This window comes from Papio anubis, chromosome 18 (genome assembly GCF_008728515.1).
Source record: "Papio anubis isolate 15944 chromosome 18, Panubis1.0, whole genome shotgun sequence".
Classification (NCBI taxonomy): Eukaryota; Metazoa; Chordata; class Mammalia; order Primates; family Cercopithecidae; genus Papio; species Papio anubis.
In genome coordinates, this window is record NC_044993.1 from 15422473 (window position 1) to 15441643 (window position 19171).

General features: G+C 44.1%; 1 protein-coding gene across 4 annotated transcripts in view; it reads left to right on the plus strand.

Moving 5' to 3' along the window:
- The window catches only part of RFWD3 (ring finger and WD repeat domain 3), a 47440-nt gene extending 29677 nt beyond the window's left edge, over positions 1-17763 (plus strand). For 3 of the 4 annotated variants that reach the window (XM_031658093.1, XM_017953556.3, XM_017953557.3), the window contains 7 exons: positions 746-860; positions 2095-2326; positions 6177-6327; positions 7819-7995; positions 10526-10740; positions 12652-12863; positions 15112-17471. In XM_031658093.1, coding sequence (XP_031513953.1) covers positions 746-860; positions 2095-2326; positions 6177-6327; positions 7819-7995; positions 10526-10740; positions 12652-12863; positions 15112-15255 — 1246 coding nt within the window. In that variant the 3' untranslated portion in view covers positions 15256-17471. Of the gene's footprint in view, positions 1-745; positions 861-2094; positions 2327-6176; positions 6328-7818; positions 7996-10525; positions 10741-12651; positions 12864-15111 lie in introns of all 4 variants that reach the window. The other variant, XM_003917172.5, reaches the window with a different exon arrangement.
- The last annotated feature ends 1408 nt before the right edge of the window (positions 17764-19171 follow it).

The following is a 19171-nucleotide window of genomic DNA, read 5'->3' on the forward strand; positions in this document are numbered from 1 at the left end:
GCTGGAGTGCAGTGGCCGGATCTCAGCTCACTGCAAGCTCCGCCTCCCGGGTTTACGCCATTCTCCTGCCTCAGCCTCCCGAGTAGCTGGGACTACAGGCGCCTGCCACCTTGCCCGGCTAGTTTTTTGTATTTTTTAGTAGAGACGGGGTTTCACCGTGTTCGCCAGGATGGTCTCGATCTCCTGACCTTGTGATCCGCCTGTCTCGGCCTCCCAAAGTGCTGGGATTACAGGCTTGAGCCACCGCGCCTGGCCTCGTTATGCCTATTTATGCTTTTTCATTAATTCTAATTGGTCTTTCTTTCGTTAGCATTTGCTTGATGTCTACTTTTGCTCTTTTCTTAACTTCACATTCTTTTTTGGGTTATATTATTTGAGTATCATGAACAACCAACAGCTTACTGTTTTCTTTTTAATCCAGTAACCTTGGCCTTTTAACATGTGAGTTTAATCTTTTATAATTTGCCTTAGCTAAACACTAGATTAGCTCTGTTCTCTCGTTTTGCCTGTGGCATTTTTACTCATAGTCAGTTTTTCTAGTAGTAGTCAGATTCCTGACCATCAGTCCCTGCTTACCCCAAAATCTGTCTCTGGAGAGATTTTTCTCTTTTTATGTTTTATTCACTATCATAACATATTTACAGCAAAGAATATGCATCATAGCATGAACTTTATTCTGCCATCTTGATGGGAAGTCTTCTGTAGCCTTCCTAATCCCCAGTTGTTGCTGGCTTTCCCCCCCTAGTTCCCTACTGAAGGAACAGATGCTAAGGAAGCAGGCCGAGTTAGAATCAGCACAGTGCCGACTCCAACTGCAGGTCCTCACTGATGAGTGCACTAGGCTTCAAAGCCGTGTTCAGGTATGTTTATCCTTTCTAACCCAAATAACTTTTGGAATAGGAATGGAAGAGGAATCTAAATGCTACTTATGTTCATCTCAGAAATAAATAGGATTTGCCAAGTTATTTAGGAAATAAACATGACCAACTGCTTATTTTATTTCTGATTAGGGCATCTGTTCAAAACTTACTACACACTTTATAATGAAATCTACTATAGTCTGAATTTTATTTTTATTTTTTTATTTTTTTGAGATAGAGTCTCACTCTGTCACCTAGGCTGGAGTGCAGTGATGTGATCTTGGCTCACTGCAACCTCTGCCTCCTGGGTTCAAGCGGTTCTCCTGCCTCAGTCTCAGCATTTCAAGGAGCTGGGATTACAGGCGCCCACCACCATGCCCACTTAATTTTTGTACTTTTAGTAGTGACAGGGTTTCACTATGTTGACCGGGCTAGTCTCGAACTCCTGACCTCAGGTGATCCACCCGCCTTGGCTTCCCAAAGTGCTGGGATTACAGGCGTAAGCACTGCACCTGGCCTTACAATCTGAATTTTAGAAAAAATTAAATAGCCAACCAAGAATTCCAAACTTGTTTAAGTAAATCTACCAATAAAATGAGGGCTTTACCAGGAGTTTGAAGGTTACAGTGAGCTGTGATCGCACTACTGCACTCCAGCCTGGATGCCATGGATGACGGAGTGAGACCCTGTCTGCTTTTTTTTTTTTTAAATGACTTTAAACAAAACCATCATTAAGGACTTTCAACCCTCATATTATGATTCTGTGCTCTCCTTATTTCACTTGTTGACATACTGTAAAAAATCAGCAGTTCTGGCCAGGTGCGGTGGCTTACGCCTATAATCCCAGCACTTTGGGAGGCCGAGGCGGATGGATCACCTGAGGTCAGGAGTTCAAGACCAGTCTGGCCAACATGGTGAAACCCCATCTCTACTAAAAATATTAAAAAATTAGCTGGGTATGGTAGTGGGCACCTGTAATCCCAGCTACTCAGGAGGCTGAGGCAGAAGGGCCTCAACCCAGGAGATGGAGGTTGCAATGAGCCAACATGGTCCCACTGCACTCCTGGGTGACAGAGTAAGACTCCATCTCAAAAAAAAAAACTCAGCAGTTCTCTAGAATTTATGTTAACATTTTCATGTAATGGATAAGAAATCTATATAAGATCAAGGAATTGTGTTTGAGGGGAATATCAAATTAAAAAGCTTTGTATTTATAAAATCTTTTTCATTTTAGGACTTGCAAAAGCTTATGTCACATCAAAATCAGAATTTACAGCAACCCAGGGGCTCCCAAGCATGGGTCCTGAGCTGCTCACCCTCCAGCCAGGGCCAGCACAAGCACAAGTACCACTTCCAAAAGACCTTCACAGTATCTCAGGCAGGAAACTGCCGGATCATGGCATACTGTGATGCTCTGAGCTGCCTGGTGATATCACAGCCTTCTCCTCAGGCCTCTTTTCTTCCAGGTAAAGAGTCTAGAACTTCAGCTTTCATGTTCTTTATTAGACTCCATGTGTTTATTTCCTTGCTCTTTTGGAAAATTCAAGACTCAAGGCTCACCAAATCACCTTTCCCTCTCAGTTCCTTGTTAATGCAAGTACCCCAGGGTGCAGCAAAGATGTCTTTACTGTCTATTAACTTCATTCTGTAAATTTATTAACCAAGAGGGTAGAAATACTGATAACCATGACAAAGCAGATGGTGAGGTCCTTGGAAGTGTAGGTTACTGATAGAGTCCAAGAAGGACATATATGTCCTATTCAACTTATAGATTCTTTTTGAGACGGAGTCTCTTGCTCTGTGCCCCCAGGCTGAGTGCAGTGGCTGACCCTCGGCTCACTGCAAGCCCTCACTCGGTTCACGCCATTCCTCCTGCCTCAGCCTCCTGGGAGAAGGCTGGGACTACAGGTGCCCGCCCCACCTCACCAAGCAATTTTCTTGTATTTTTAGTAGAGACAGGGTTTCACCCAGCTAGCCAGATGGTCTCATCTCTGACCTCGCGGATCCCGGGCCTGCCTCGGCCTCCCAAAGTGCTGGGATTACAGGCTTGAGCCACCGCTACCGGCCTTATAGATTCTTTTTAGACTGGAAATGTTTGACAGAACACTACCCTAAGGGTAATTCAAGGTGAAACAAAATTTAACACTTATTTTCAGTAGTATTCAAGTTAACAATTTCCAAATAAGAGAGTTTAAGGAGTACACTGACTATTAATGCTAGATTAATTTTCTCTCAACATATTTTGTGCTTTTTAAGCTTTATTTTAGGTTTTCTAAATGTTGAAATCCAAGTCTTTTCAAATGCTCAATTAAATCATTTCTAAATCTTGCAGATGTTTCTTTCTACTGTCTTTAGCATAAGATTTCTGCCAACTGGAAGACCCCTTTGCTTTAACATGGTTTTATAATGTTCCTTTATCCCATCTAAGTTTTTAATAAAAAGATTTGTCATCAAATAGAACCAACAAAGTGGAAAAATAACTATTTTCTAATGTTCCCCAAATTGGGAATGTGTTCTGTTCTTTTTTTCTTAACGTGTCCATTCCAGTCCGCTTGATAGTGTGTTGGTGCTGATTTGTCCTTGTTCCCCTTAATGATTAACTTGGTGTGTATTTCTGTTACCTTGTTGATTTTTTTTTTTTTCTTTTTTTTTCCTTTTATTTTCTTTTTGAGATGGAGTCTCGCTCTGTTGCGCAGGCTGGAGTTCAGTGGTGTGATCTCAGCTCACTGGAACCTCTGCCTCCTGGGTTCAAGAGATTCTCCTGCCTCAGCCTCCTGAGTAGCTGAGACTACAGGTGCATGCCACCATGCCTAGTTAATTTTTGTATTTGAAATGGGGTTTTAGCATTTTGGTCAGGCTGGTCTCAAACTCCTGACCTCAGGTGATTCACCCATCTTGGGCTCTCAAAGTACTGGGATTATAGGCATGAGCCACCATGCCCAGCGACCTTGTTGATTTAAAGCCTATACCTGCACCTGCACCCACCCCCACCCCTTGCTTTTTTTTTTTTTTCCCCTCTCTGGCTGTCCTAATTCTGCTGGAAGAAAGTGCAATAAGCCACGTACTTGGTTCCCTGGAGAAGCTGAAGCTGTCTTGAATCTAGGATTTGATGCATTTTTAAAGAATTTAACTCAACTGGGCACATTGGCTCATGCCTATAATCCCAGCACCTTGGGAGGCCAAGGCGGGAGGATCGTTTGGGCCCAGGAGTATGAGACCAGTCTGGGCAACATAGTGAGACTCCATCGCTATAAAAAAAAAAATTTTTTTTTAACTAGGTTGGTGTGGTGGCACACCTCTCTGGTCCCAGCTACTTGGGAGGCTGAGTTGGGAGGATCACTTGAGCCTAGGAGATCAAGGCTGCTGTGAGCCGTGATGGTGCCACTGTACCTTAGCATTGGTGATAGAGTGAGACCCTGTTTATATATATAACTTAGTTAAAAATAAATGTTATAGCCTAGTAAGAGAACAGAGTAACAAATAGTTTTAAAAGGTTATCGGTTTTTGTTGGTTATTTTTACCCCTTTCGGGAATGTGGGTACTTGAATTGTCATCGGTCTCATTTCATTTCAGACAGATGTGACATATCTTGACTGACATATTATTTATTTTCATTCTCTATTGTTCACTGTTCCTTCTGCATCTAGAGTGTGGTTCTAGTGAAATATTCTCTCTCAACAGCTTTATTGAAGTATAATTGACAGTAAACTGTGCATATTTAAAGTATACAATTTGATTACTTTTCACATATGTAATACACCCCTGAAACCATCACTACAATCAAGATAACTTTAATTTTTTTTTGACACAAGATCAAGTTATATCTCCCAGGCTGGAATGCAGGGAGGGGTGTGATCTCAGCTCATTACAACCTCCACCTCCTGGGCTCAAGTCATCCTTCCACCTCAGCCTCTCGAGTAACTGGGAGTACAGGCTCGCCCCACTATGCCCAGCTAATTCTCATATTTTTTGTAGCGACAGGATTTCACCATATTTCCCAGGCTGGTCTCGAACTCATGAGCTCGAGCGAGCCATCCACCTCAGCCTCCCAAAGTGCTGGGATTCCAGGCATAAGCTACCACGCTTGGCCATGAACATATGTATTACCCCAAAAGTTTCCCTATGGCCTTTTATAATCTCACCTGCCCCTCCCTCCTCTCCCATCCCCGGCAGTCACTGCTTTTTGTCACTACAGATGAGTTTGCATTTTCTAGAATTTTACATAATTGGAATCATACAGTGTTAACCATTTTTTGGTCTGACTTCTTTCTCACTGCATGATTTTTTATTGTAGTATATGTTAGTAGTTAATTCCTTTTTAATGGATAGTATTTCATCATACCTGTATACAGTAGGTTTGTTTATCCATTTACCTGGACGTTTGAAATGGGTTATACTTTTTCTTTTTCTTTTTTTTTTTTTTTCCTTCTTTTCATTGTCATGAGGCAAGCGTGGGTTGTACTCTCTTTTCTCTCTTGTCTCTTCTCTCTTCTCTCTCCTCTCTCCCCTCTCCTCTCTCCTCTCTTCTCTCTTCCTCTTCCTCTTCCTCTTCCCTTCTCTGACAAGTTTTGCTCTGGTTACCCAGGCTGGAGTGTAGGGTGCAATCTCGACTCACTGCAACCTCCGCCTCCCAGGTTCAAGCGACTCTCCTGCCTCAACCTCCCGAGTAGCTGAGATTACAGGAACTTGCCACCACGCCTGGCTAATTTTTTGTATTTTTAGTAGAGACAGGGTTTCACTGTGTTGGCCAGGCTTGTCTTGAATTCCTGACCTCAGGTAATCCACCTGCCTTGGCCTCCCAAAGGTTTGGGATTACAGAGGTGAGACACCACGCCCGGCCTGGGTTGTACTTTTTTAAATAAATCATAGGCCGGGCGCAGTGGCTCATGCCTGTAATCCCAGCACTTCGGGAGGCTAAGTCGAGCAGATCACTTGAGGCCAAGAGTTCGAAACCAGCCTGGCCAATACAGTGAAACCCCATCTCTACCAAAAAATACAAAGTTAGCTGGGCGTGGTGGCGCGGGCCTGTAATCCCAGCTGCTCGAGAGGCTGAGGCAGGAGAATTGCTTGAACCCAGGAGGCAGAGGTTGTAGTGAGCCAAGATTATGCACTGCTTTTTAGGCTGGGTGACAGAGTGAGACCCTGTCTCAAAAATAAATGAATAAATTATAACACTGGAGAATTGTCGTTTGACCAGCTGGTTCCCAAGGACTTATATGCGAAGAAAGGTGGACAAAGAAGCTACTTGAAAAAGTAGTTTGCATTGCCCTAGGTTCACTTTCAGTGATCTGTTTCATACTATTTTGCCTTTGGCAGGCTTTGGTGTTAAGATGTTGAGTACTGCCAACATGAGAAGCAGTCAGTACATTCCGATGCATGGCAAACAGATCCGTGGACTGGCTTTTAGCAGTTACTCCAGAGGCTTGCTACTCTCTGCTTCCCTAGACAACACTATTAAACTGACCAGGTGAGTGATTTGGGGAGGAAGGTGGAGACTGGGCTGTTTGGTGTTGAGTAGCATGGAATTAGTATCAGTGTTATGATGACCTTAGCTCTTTTTTTTTGGTCTGAGACTGTGTCTTCGGAGATCTATTTAAAATACATTGCTTTTAGAAGTGGGCACAGCAGGTTACAAAACTGTGTTTCTTATTTCTTTAAAATTATATATATTACAAAAAATGTCTTAAGCATATTTTAAGGAGATGAGAATAAAACTCTAAAGTTGGTGGAGGCCAGCCGTGGTGGCTCACACCTGTAATCTTAGCACTTTGGGAGGCCGAGGCAGGCGGATCATCTGAGGGTCAGGGGTTTGAGACCAGCCTGGCCAACATGGTGAAACCCGTCTTTACTAAAAATACAAAGATTAGCTGGGCGTGGTGTCAGAAACCTGTAATCCTAGCTACCAGGGAGGCTGAGGCAGGAGAATCACTTGAACCTGAGAAGTGGAGGTTGCAGTGAGCCAAGATCAAGCTACTGCACTCCAGCCTGGGTGACAGAGCAAGGCTGTGTCTCAAAAAAAAATAGTAAATGAATAAATACATAAATAAATAAAATTTAAAAATAAAGTTTGTGGAATGACAGGATGGAGGGAGCTTTGGTACCTGACATCAGAGTCACCATACTAGGTCGGTACTGTTTACTCCTAGTCCTCGCCTGTTTCTCCTAGTCCTGGTCTGTTACCTGGACAATTCTGTGTAACAGAGATGTTCACCAAGCACTCACTGCCCTTGGGTACCATAATGACTTCTTTTATACCCTTACTTAGTTACAGTGTTTTATCTGTCACATGCTCTGTGAGTACTGTGAACCAGATGTGAGTGTGCTCCATGCCTTTATAAGTATTGTTTTAAAAATAAGGTAGAAAAATGTTACATACCAAAGTGTTGGTTGGATTATTATTTATTTATTTATTTACGTATTTATTTTTGAGAGAGAGAGAGAGTCTTGCTCTGTCACCCAGGCTGGAGTGCAGCGGCGCAATCTCGGCTCACTACAACTTCCTCCTCCCGGGTTCAGGTGGTTCTCCTGCCTCAGCCTCCTGAGTAGCTGGGATTACAGATACACGCCACCACACCTGGCTAACTTTTGTATTTTTAGTAGAGATGGGGTTTCGCCATGTTGGCCAGGCTGGTCTCAAATTCCTGACCTCAAGTGATCTGTCTGCCTCAGACTTCCAAAGTGTGGGATTACAGGCATGAGCCACCATGCCCAGCCCCTTTAATTTATTATTTTACTTCTTTACAACTCAAGAGGAAAACCTGTGACCCCCAAAACAAACGTTATGGAATTTAAAGGAGTTACCTGGGCAGATCCTAGAAAAAATAGGAAATCCAGATACTTTGGGTATATGAGTGTGTTCTCGGTAAGGGTTAATGATCATTTAAATGGTAATCTTTACATCTTTGTCATGTATTTGATTTTCTTAATGCAGTTGTAAAAGTCTTTTGTAACTCCACAGCCTGGAGACAAATACCGTGGTCCAGACTTACAATGCTGGACGTCCTGTCTGGAGCTGTTGCTGGTGTCTTGATGAGACTAACTACATCTATGCTGGACTGGCCAATGGTTCAATTCTGGTATATGACGTGCGGAACACGAGCAGTCATGTGCAGGAGTTAGTAGCTCAGAAAGCCAGGTAGGGAGCCACTCACTCTTTTCCTGGTGGTAGCAACTGTCTCTTGGCTTATTATTGTGTTAATCGTCTCTTCAGAGGGTGTTACACAGTTGGTCAGAAATCCTTACAGTTTTTGAGGATCCACTTGATCTCACTTCAGAATTAATAACATTCTTGTTAACAAGAGTTTGTATTCATGATATTTCATATGACAGAGAGTTTTGGTACACGTATAGCCAGGTTCATAGTCAGTAATCATCTAACATGGCAAAACAGAGTCAGATCTATGTTCAGAACCTAGCTCCACTACTTAGAAGTTGTGTGACCTTAGTTGTGTTTCTTGGCCCATTGTGAGCTTAATCTGTAAAATCTGGTCCATATAGACTTGCTTTAATAGCCACATGTCACCGGGCGTGGTGGCTCACGCCTGTAATCCCAGCACTTTGGGAAGACAATACGGACAGATCACGAGGTCAGGAATTCGAGACCAGCCTGACCAACATGGTGAAACCCTGTCTGTACTAAAAATTCAAAAAAAAATTAGGCATGCGTGGTGGCGCATGCCTGTAATCCCAGCTACTCAGGAGACTGAGGCAGAAGAATCTCTTCAGTCTAGGAGGTGGAGGTTGCAGTGAGCCGAGATCGCACCATTGCACTCCAACCTGGATGACAGAGTGAGATGCCGTCTCAAAAAAAAAAAATAGCCACGTGTCTAGCACATAGGAAGAGATCAGTTAAGGATAGCATAATCAAAAGTGATTTAAAACTTCCCTAATCCAAAGCTAAACCAACTTGTTTGAAGATACTGTATTAGTATTATTTATCATTTAATCCAGTTGTGAGATTGAGAAGTTTATAAAGTCAGCCCAAGTTCTGAGGATGGATGGCCACCAGCACCACTCTGTTTTAGAATGTGTTGAGCTGCCCTGTATGTATGAAGTTCTCAGAAGGGGAGTAGGGTCTGTGTCCTGACCAAAATGAAAAGTATCTTAACAGATAATTTATGTTTCCAATTGGATATATTAAGAGCAAGGAGAGCCAAACATAAAGATATCACTAAAGTAATAATTATTTACTGAAACCTAGGCCCAAATAGAGTAGAGAGTAAAATACGGCAAGGTTTTTTTGTTTGTTTGTTTTTGGTGGTGGTGGTTTTTTATTTTTTTAAGACGGTGTCTCACTCTCACCCAGGCTAGAGTGCAGTGGCACAGTCTTGGCTCACTGCATCCTCCACCTCCCGAGTAGCTGGGACTACCAACATGCGCCACCACACCTGACTAACTTTTGTATTTTTAGTAGAGATGGGGTTTCACCATGTTGGCCAGGCTAGTCTCAAACCTCAAGTGATTCTCCCACCTTGGCTTCCCAAAGTGCTGGGATTACAGGTGTGATCCACCATGCCCAGCCAAACACGGCAAGTTTTAAAATAGCAAGAAAAAAATACTTGTATGTATTGTTCATTTTTATTTGTGTTTACTTTGATTACCTTTATTGTGACAGGGAAAATGAAATAAAACAGGCAAGTAGACTTTGGCAACTTTGGCATGAACGAGTTCACAGCAGAAATGAGTTCATAGGAACACAGTCTGAAGGAGGATATTTCTGAGAGAATTCTTGGCGCATAGTCCTGGTCATATGCTTGCAGAAGGAAATATAGAAAATCTAAAACAGTCCTGTTTCTGAATTAAAATGTAGCTGCTTTTAGCTGTATTTTAATTGTGGGGTCTGTCATCTACAACTTGGGATCTTTATTTTGTTATGTATATAAGCTTTGTTTCTTTCCTGACTTTTCTCATGTGGCTAAACCCATTTCCAGAAGCTTCACATCAGTCAAGCTTCCTAGTAATTGTGATCTTGTATCCCTTAAATTTCCTAGTTCTTTTTTTTTTTTTTTTTTTTGAGATGGAGTCTTGCTCTGTCTCCTGGGCTGGAGTGCAGTGGCCAGATCTCAGCTCACTGCAAGCTCCGCCTCCCAGGTTTACGCCATTCTCCTGCCTCAGCCTCCCGTGTAGCTGGGACTACAGGCGCCCGCCACCTCGCCCAGCTAGTTTTTTGTATTTTTTAGTAGAGACGGGGTTTCACCGTGTTAGCCAGGATGGTCTCGATCTCCTGACCTCGTGATCCGCCCGTCTTGGCCTCCCAAAGTGCTGGGCCTAGTTCTTTTTTTCCTTTTCTTTTTTTTTTTTTTTTCCTTTTTGTGGAGAACGGGGTCTCGCTATATTACCCAGGCAGGTCTCAAACTCTTAGGCTCAAGCTATCCTACCGCCTCTGCCTCCCTGAGAGCTGGGGTTACAGGCGTAAGCCACCGCGCCCAGCTTTCCTTTTCTTTTAGAGCATCTAGTATCTCCCCTGAAATTAGTTTCAGAATATTATATGATGTCCTTTTGTTTCTACAGAGAGGGTTGCTAATTTTTATCAGATGTCAGAGGATAGTGACTAAAGGTGTTTAACCTCTGTAGAGGTGGGAATGTGCTTGAGGGTTACTGGTAGTGGGGTCTGGAGCCGTCCGAGTTTTGGAATGTGAGATACAGTTTCCTAACTTTCCTTTCAGATGCCCACTGGTCTCCTTGTCATACATGTCCAGAGCTGCCTCAGCTGCATTTCCATATGGTGGGGTGCTGGCTGGAACCTTGGAGGATGCTTCATTCTGGGAACAGAAAACGGACTTTTCTCATTGGCCTCATGTACTGCCCTTGGAGCCAGGGGGCTGCATAGACTTCCAGACAGAGAACAGCTCCCGGCACTGTCTTGTGACCTACAGGCCTGGTGAGTAGTACTGGGGTCTCCTATGGTTTATTTGGGAGCACAGTGATAGAGAAGAGGGAAGGAGAGTTCGATCCTACCCTTTGGGTGGCTGTGGTACTGCTCACAGACTAACAAGATACGTTGTAGCTCTTGCTTCTACAGGGAGGATGGTGGCTTCAAGCTCCCCCACAGAGCCTGCCTCCCTGCTCCTTACATGTGAGGACTGGAGCATATTCTGCCAGGTACTCCTGGAAGTGAATTAGCCACTTAGGAGCCCCTACAACTTAGAACAGTAGTGGAATGAGGGGGCCAGCTCTAGGTCGTTGAGCCATCTTGAGATCACTTTCATATCTTCTGCCTGCCTCTCACTTCCCCTGAGAGAAAGGTCCAGATTAGGGCAGCCATGTAGTACCCCCAGCTGGCATATTGTCTATTCCTCCTTATTTGGGCCGACAAAGGTAAATAAGGGGAAATGGACAACAATGGTTGTGTGGGCCCAGCCAGCTGAACATCTTTGCCTCTGGAATCAGAGGTGGAACCCGTAACAGCAGACTGTGCTTCATTCACAGGTTCTTTCTAGGCTAAGTGTCATGAATCTAAATTCCTGGTAAACTGTACTGATGGTCAGTGTTGTAGGTTTTTTCTTTCTAATGTGGTCTTGAGGTCTCTGTCAGGAGAGTGGCTATAAACTGTAGCCCTGTCCTGCCAAACTCTAGGGAGTTCGTTGTGGGTGTTCATAGTGTACCTTTCACAGGATACTCCTTTGTCCTGGCAGATGGCCTAACACCTGCCTGACTCATGACCAGGTGTCCCTCTCACAGGAAACTTGTTTATACTGGCAGGTACCCTTGTGGTGCTTGTCTGACCTGTGTCCAGTTCATTTCCCTTGAGATAGTGATTCTCTACAAGAGCCCTGATTAGGAAAGACGTTAGGTTCAGGTGTGTTGGTCAGGTGAGACATAAAGGAGGCAATGCACAAAACACAGGAAATAACGGAATCAGCTTACTTGACAGATCCCACAGAGAAGAGGGCAGCGTGCTTCAGGGGCCAGTGGGAAGAAGGGGGAGCCATCCAGGACAGGCCTGCTCCCTTAGGGGTAGGGTAGGGGTGGAGGGGAGGGACAAGTGGGCTATATTTCCAACCTCTGCTCAGGGAAGGGATGTTTTAACTAGACCAAAGTTGACAGGGTACATCTAGGTTTCAGATAATTTATGCCAGTCCTGAAAACAGATGCTGAGGTCACAACTGTATTAAGCAAATTATAACAGTCAGGCAGATGTATAGTCAGAGTTAGTCGTTAAATGCTCACACTTCTGCTAGTTGTGGGTGGGTCTACTCATGTTTTTAAGTTTTGTTTGAGCTGAGAAACATCTGAGTAGCACTTCAGACCCTTTGGCTCTTCGTCATCCCACAGCTCTGCTGTCTCCAAGACTGTGATTTGCTGTGACTGGTATACAAAGCCTGGGGGTCCTCTTTTGTTCTCTGGCTTTTGTTTGCCTCCCAGCAGAATTTCAGATACATGTTTCCCTTTCTGTAATAGCCTGCTTTCACTTTATAAAAATGTGCAGTCCCAGGGGCTAATGAGGTTCTCACTGGGGGAAGGGAAAAACCTTTTACTGAGAATTCTTAAGAGAGAAATCCCCCAGCAGAGGTCTGGCAGGAGACTGATTTTACTAAAACAGGTAACTCACTCTCAGAATTGTTTTTCTCTTAAGCAAAAAGCTATTGTAGATTACTTGATTCCTAGCCTACGGTTCTGAATTTCACTGATGCTATGATACTGTTCTTTCATTTGTTTTGTAGCTGTTCTTGATGGTTAAGCATTTATGGCTTTTCCGTCCAACTAGGTTGTAAGCGTGTGAGGTTTGGGTACTTGGTTAATTTTTTGTGTAGCATCCCCATGGTGCAGCACTGATTTCTCTGTCCCATAGATAAAAATCACACCACCATACGAAGTGTGCTGATGGAAATGTCCTACCGACTGGATGACACTGGAAATCCAGTCTGCTCCTGCCAGCCTGTACATACATTTTTTGGAGGACCTACTTGCAAACTGTTGACCAAAAATGCCATTTTCCAAAGCCCAGAGAATGACGGCAACATCCTGGTGTGTACTGGGGATGAAGCAGCAAATTCTGCCCTGGTGAGCCTGTTATTTTTTACTTTCATATAAAAAGTAGTTTTGCTTAAAATATTGGTAAGGGAAAACGTGAACATTTTTTTACAGAAGCTCATAAAGCAAAAAAGTGTAAGTTCTGCTCTGTAATCCCACATATCCGCATATGTGTGTATGTGAGGTTGCTTGGTTTACATATGCTTTCCATACTGCTTTGTAGATCTTGACTCACTGTTGCAACCTCTACCTCCTGAGTTCAAGTGATTCTCCTGCCTCAGCCTCCTTAGTAGCTGGGATTATAGGCACCCACCACCACACCCAACTGATTTTTGTATTTTTAGTAGAGACAGGGTTTCACCGTGTTGACCAGGCTGGTCTCGAACTCCTGACCTCAAGTGATACACCAGCCTCGGCCTCCCGAAGTGCTGGGATTATAGATGTGAACCATCGTACCCAGCTGAGATGTTCTTGAACCTGAGTCTAATTAAGTCGTAGAGTAGCACTGTCCAATACAGTCACACTAGTCACATGAGCACTTAAAGTGTGCTTAGTGCCAAGGAAGAACTTAATGTTTTACTTTATTTTTAATCAAGTTAAATATAAACTTATGTGACTAGAGACCACTATATTGTATAGTGCCACTCTAGAAGCTAGCGCTAAGTTTCATTGACTGGAGTTGCAGGGAATAGAGGAGAACAAGTTTAATGATAGCACAGAGAGTATACACACAAGTCCAGGTTGTGGGCGTTCTGTAAGACAGCTGATCCGGCTTCCACAAGAAGTCAATGGCAGAAGAAAAAAGGTGGGATCACAGGCCTGAGCCATGACGCCCGGCCCATCCTTTTGTTTTTTTTTTTTAAACAGATGCATACTTTTTTTTTTTTTCTTGAGACAGTCTCGCTCTGTTACCCAGGCTGGAATGCGGTGGCGCAGTCTCGGCTCACTGCCACCTCTGCCTTCCAGGTTCAAGCAATAATTATGCCTCAGCTTCCCAAGTAGCTGGGTGCACACCACCATACCCGGCTAATTTTTGTATTTTTAGTAGAGACGGGGTTTTGCCATGTTTCCCAGGCTGGTCTCAAACTCCTGGGCTTAAGCAGTCTTCTCACCTCAGCCTCACAAACTGCTAGGATTACAAGCATGAGCCACCGTGCCTGGTCATACTTTTTTTTTTTTTTTTTTTTGAGACAGGGTCTCGCTCTGTTGCCCAGGCTCGAGTGCAGAGGCGCAATCTTGGCTTACTGCAACCTCCACCTCCTGGGTTCAAGTGATTCTTGTGCTTCAGCCTCCCAAGTAGCTGGAACTATGGGTGTATGCCACCATGCCTGGCTGACTCTACTTTTTAATACTTTAAAATATTTTTCTTTTTTAGGAGACAGTATCTTGCTTAGTCTAGACTGGAGGGCAGTAGTGTGATCATGGCTCACTGTAGCCTCAAACTCCTCAGCTTAAGCAATCCTCTTTTACCCTTTCTTGAGTAGCTGGGACTGCAGGCATGCACCACCACACCTGGCTAATTTTTTAATTTCTTGTAGAGATGAGAATCTTGCTATATTGCCCCAGCTAATCTCTATCTCCTATCCTTAAGCTGTCGTCCCATCTCAGACTCCCAAAGTGTTGGAATTACAGGTGTGAGACACCATGCCTGGCCAACGCGGTGGCTCACTCCTGTAATCCCAGCACTTTGGGAGGCCAGGGTGGATGGATCACGTGAGGTCAGGAGTTCAAGACCAGCCTGGCCAACATGGTGAAACCCCATCTGTACTAAAATACAAGAAAATTAGCGGGGTGTGGTGGCAGGCACTGTAGTCCCAGCTACTTGAGAGGCTGAGGCAGGAGAATCGCTTGAACCCAGGAGGCAGATGTTGCAGTGAGCCAAGATTGCGCCACAGCACTCCAGCCTGGGCGACAAGAGCGAGACTCTGTCTCAAGAAAAAAAAGGTGAGTTCCATGAGGGCAAAGACAGGGACTTTATTTTTAATTTACCTTTCTGTCCCTAGAAGAGCCTGACACATAGATTGAATGAATGGAAGCTGGGCTTTATTTTCAGATCCACTTACAGGTAGACTAATTGCTGATTACAGTAGGTGAGGCTGTATCCGAACTATGTCAGGTGTGCTGGCTTTGAGCAACCTTGTGAAGGTTAGGGATGGTCTGCTTTGCTCTCCAGGTAGTGTTCTCTCTGCAGCCTTTTAGACTTGTTTGATGATGAAGAAAGGAAGTCCCTTCGTGTACTGACTGGGTCCTGAACCTTCCCTCTGCTTGCGTTCTTTAGCTGTGGGATGCTGCCAGTGGCTCGTTGCTCCAGGACCTACAGACCAATCAGCCTGTCTTGGACATCTGCCCATTTGAGGTGAACCATAACAGCTACTTGGCTACCTTAACAGAGAAGATGGTCCACATCTATAAGTGGGAGTGACCGTGGTCTTGAAACCTTGAAGGCCTGCTGCTGGTTAAATGTTGTTTGCTAGCACCTAGCAGTCCCAAGCAAGATCCCTGTTTATTGTCTGCGGCCTAGAACATTGGGGATCATGGTTTGTTTGCATTAATATGATTCTAGGACTTTAGGTCACTGAGACACTACAGATTGTGTATCTGTTATGTCCACTAAAAGAGTAATTGATGGGTACTTTATCTACATTATCCATTTCTTGGGTTTAAAGCCTTCATTTACCATTATTGTATGCTGGAAATTCTTATTTTCTTTATTTTCTATGTGACTTTCTGGACCTTAGAGAGTGTCCTCTCATCATCTAGGATGTAAGTAGGCATCAAGCATTTTCTGGGGGATATGACATCCCATCTGAGTTGTCCTGTTACTTAGGTATCCTTGAAGGGACTAACCATTGTCTTGATACTGATTTGATGCAACATAGATGTAAAAGAGTATTACTCAGTTGAACACAAGAGGGCACTGTAAAACCTTGTGTCCGGTTTATTTCTGACCTTGAAGGCTGACAATCTTTTAGTAACTTGTCTCATCGCCACAAAAGTGTGTGATAGAGCACACCTGGGTGTGCCTTGTGGCAACAACACTTGTGTTCCAGGTGTGAAGTGATGGGACATTGGCAGGCCCAGTGATGGAAGCAGCTAGTGAACTATTCTCTTTGCTGATGCCTAGTGCATTAAGTTTATTGCTTTGTGAAAGGTAAGGAAAGAGGCCAGTTGTTTGAGTGGTGGGGAAAATTTTGTTTTTTCTAGCCAGCTTAGGAACTCAGGATTGGTTTTATGCAAGCTAGTGCTTTGAAGAACACTATCTCTTGCCAGGAAAAGATGAGTGATACGTCAAAGGTTTTACTTGAGTCTCCCCTAGATACCAGGAGAAAAGACATAAGAGAATTTACAAAAGCTATTCAGACTGCTATTAAAAACATGAGAAGAACTTGTCTCCCATTTTGAGAGAGTTCCTATCTAAATAAATCCAATCCCTCAGACTGAGGGGCTGTTCTTAAGTGTTCTTTATACATTCCAGGTAAAGCCTTCCCCATGTGAAGCTGATGTTTGATTCCATTGTCCTCTGATTTGCCTCCCTAACCTTTTCTAAGGCTCAGTTTGTATTTCTTTGACTTGCCTCAGACTACTTGACCAAACCACTGTCCACAACAGAATATGCTTCAAGATGTGGGCAGGTCAGTGTCCTGTTCATGGGAGAAAATGGCTAACAATCTGATTTTCTCAAATGATTGCTGAAGAGTTGTTACCGTTTTTATTATAAACACTTCTGTCAATTCAAGAGCTGTTTCTAGGATCTTTCTCTCCAGCAAGGGGTTGTTGCAGTAGATTTCCCCAGAGTTCCAAGTTTTAGTTTTGCCTTTTAATGACCCTTTAATATTTTAGGACATAATTTTTTTCTTTTTAAAATTTTTTGTAGAAATAGATGTTTCACTATGTTGTCCAGGCTGGTCTTGAACTCCTGGCCGCAAGCAATTCTCCCGTCTCGGCCTCCTAAAGTGCCAAGATTATAGGCATGAGCCACTGTACCCGGCCCCTATTTGAAGACATATTTTGTAAAAGCTAGCTTCTAGAACCTGAGAAAAGCTCTTTTCTCCAAGGAGATATTCCTTTTGATATGTTAATGATTAATGATTAAGAGTGGCTGCCCAGGCCGGGAGTTTCAGCGGCAGAATAGGATTGGAATTAAAAAGCAGAACTCATCTGGTTTCAGCAGATTGCCACCAAGAGGATGCAGGTGGTCAGGCCCCGACTGGCTTTGTCTTTGGCCCTGGGCAGGGTTAGGATTTCACTTGCTTTGAAGTACCTGATGCTGATTGATTCCCCTAAAAGTAGGAAGCAAGAGACTTAACTATGAGGGACATTAGGTGAATCCTCAGTCTCACCAGTCCTTGCATTAGTACATTAAATTTGGATATTTTGGAAGCAAATTCATAGGACCGTGACTGATTTCTCCAAAGAAAAAAACCTTGTCCAGCCTCACCAACATGGTGAAACCCCATCTCTACTAAAAATACAAAATTAACTGGACGCAGTGGTGAGCACGCCTGTAGTCCCAGCTACTCAGGAGGCTGAGGCAGTAGAATTGCTTGAACCTGGGAGGCAGAGGTTGCAGTGAGTCAAGATCATGCCACTGCACTCCAGCCTGAGTGACAGAGCAAGACTCCATCTCAAAAAAAAAAACCTTGACGCCATTCCCAATTCCCATCGTAGGACATCACATTTGTAAATCCAGGCTTTAGTCTTCTGAGCTCCACCAGGCTCTGCCCCATCATATTCCTTTGTCACTACCTCTAAGGTTTTTTCCCCACTTGAGGATTTGGAGTTAAACGAACTCAAAATATCTTGTCATTGTATATATTCTTGCCCCTGCTTTGAAAAGAAGGCAATGGGAACTCTGTTTATACCCTGTTTTAATGTTTCTGTTTTATGTTTTAATGTTAATATGAAAATAAAGAATTTGCTATGTGTAGTGGCTCCTAGTGCCTTTTGTCTCTGACTTCTAGAGGCAGGAACATGTCTGCCTCTTGGGAGAGGGATATAATCCCAACCCGGTAAATTTCTCTTTTTTTTTTTTTTTTTTTTGGAGACAGAGTCTCGCTCTGTAGCCCTAGCTGGAGTGCAGTGGTGCCATCTCGTCTCACTGCAAACTCCGCCTCCTGGGTTCAAGAGATTCTCTTGCCTTAGCCTTCTGAGTAGTTGGGATTATAGGCGTGCGCCATCATGCTCGGCTAATTTTTGTATTTTTATTAGAGACGGGTTTCAGCATTTTGGTCAGGCTGGTCTCGAATTCCTGACCTCGTGATCCGCCTGCCTCAGTCTCCCAAAGTGCTGGGATTACAGGCATGAGCCACCGTGCCTGGCCGCCTTTTTCTTTTTTTTAACTGAGTCTCTCTCTGTTGTCCCAGGCTGGAGCGCAGTGGTTCAGTCTCAGCTCACTGCAGCCTCTGCCTCATTCCTCCCGAGTACCTGGGATTACAGGTGCCTGCAACAATACCTGGCTTCTCTATTTTTAGGAGAGATGGGGTTTTACCATGTTGGCCAGGCTGGTCTCTAACTCCTGACCTCAAGTGATTTGCCCATCTTAACAGCCTCCCAAAGTACTGGGATTACAGGCAAGAGCCACCTCACCCAGCCATAGATTTTCTCTTTTTCACACTAATAAAGTGGTTGAGGCTTTTGCTTGCAGTTCTGTTTTGCTATTGCCAATGGAAAGTGATATGTTTGCCTCTTAACCCTGTGTCCTGGCCGTGTGGCTCACGCCTGTAATCCCAGTACTTTGGGAGGCAAAGGTGGGCAGATCACCTGAGGTCAGGAGTTCAAGATCAGCCTGGCTAACATGGTGAAACCTCGTCTCTACTAAATGATACAAAAATTGGCTGGTTGTAGTTGTGGGCGCCTGTAATCCCAGCTACTCGGGGCTGAGGCAGGAGAATTGCTTGAACCCGGGAGGCAGAGGTTGCAGTTAGCCGAGATCACACCACTGTACTCTAGCCTGGGTGAAAAAGCGAGAGTCCGTCTCAAAAAAAAAAAAAAAAAAAGGCCCTGGTCATGTGTCTACTTAGTCTGTTTACTCTCAGATCTAGGGATCTACATTTCCCAGACTCTTGCCTGCTGGCTTCCTGCTTGTTTGTTTGAATCCAGGAGACTGTAAAGTGGGAGGAAGGGAGAGGAGAGGACTTTTGTTTCCTTTACTTCTTCTAGTCATTGGCAGCACTTCTGACCATGGCAGCAGCAGTGGGCAAGCATGGGTTTCAGGGTTCCTGCTCAGCACAGTTCTGGCCACCTGCCTCAGTTTCTTTGTTCTGTTTGAGTTCAAGAATCTTCGTTGCCATAAATCATGGTGCTCTGCAATTAGGCTGGAAAGGCTGAAAATGTTTTCC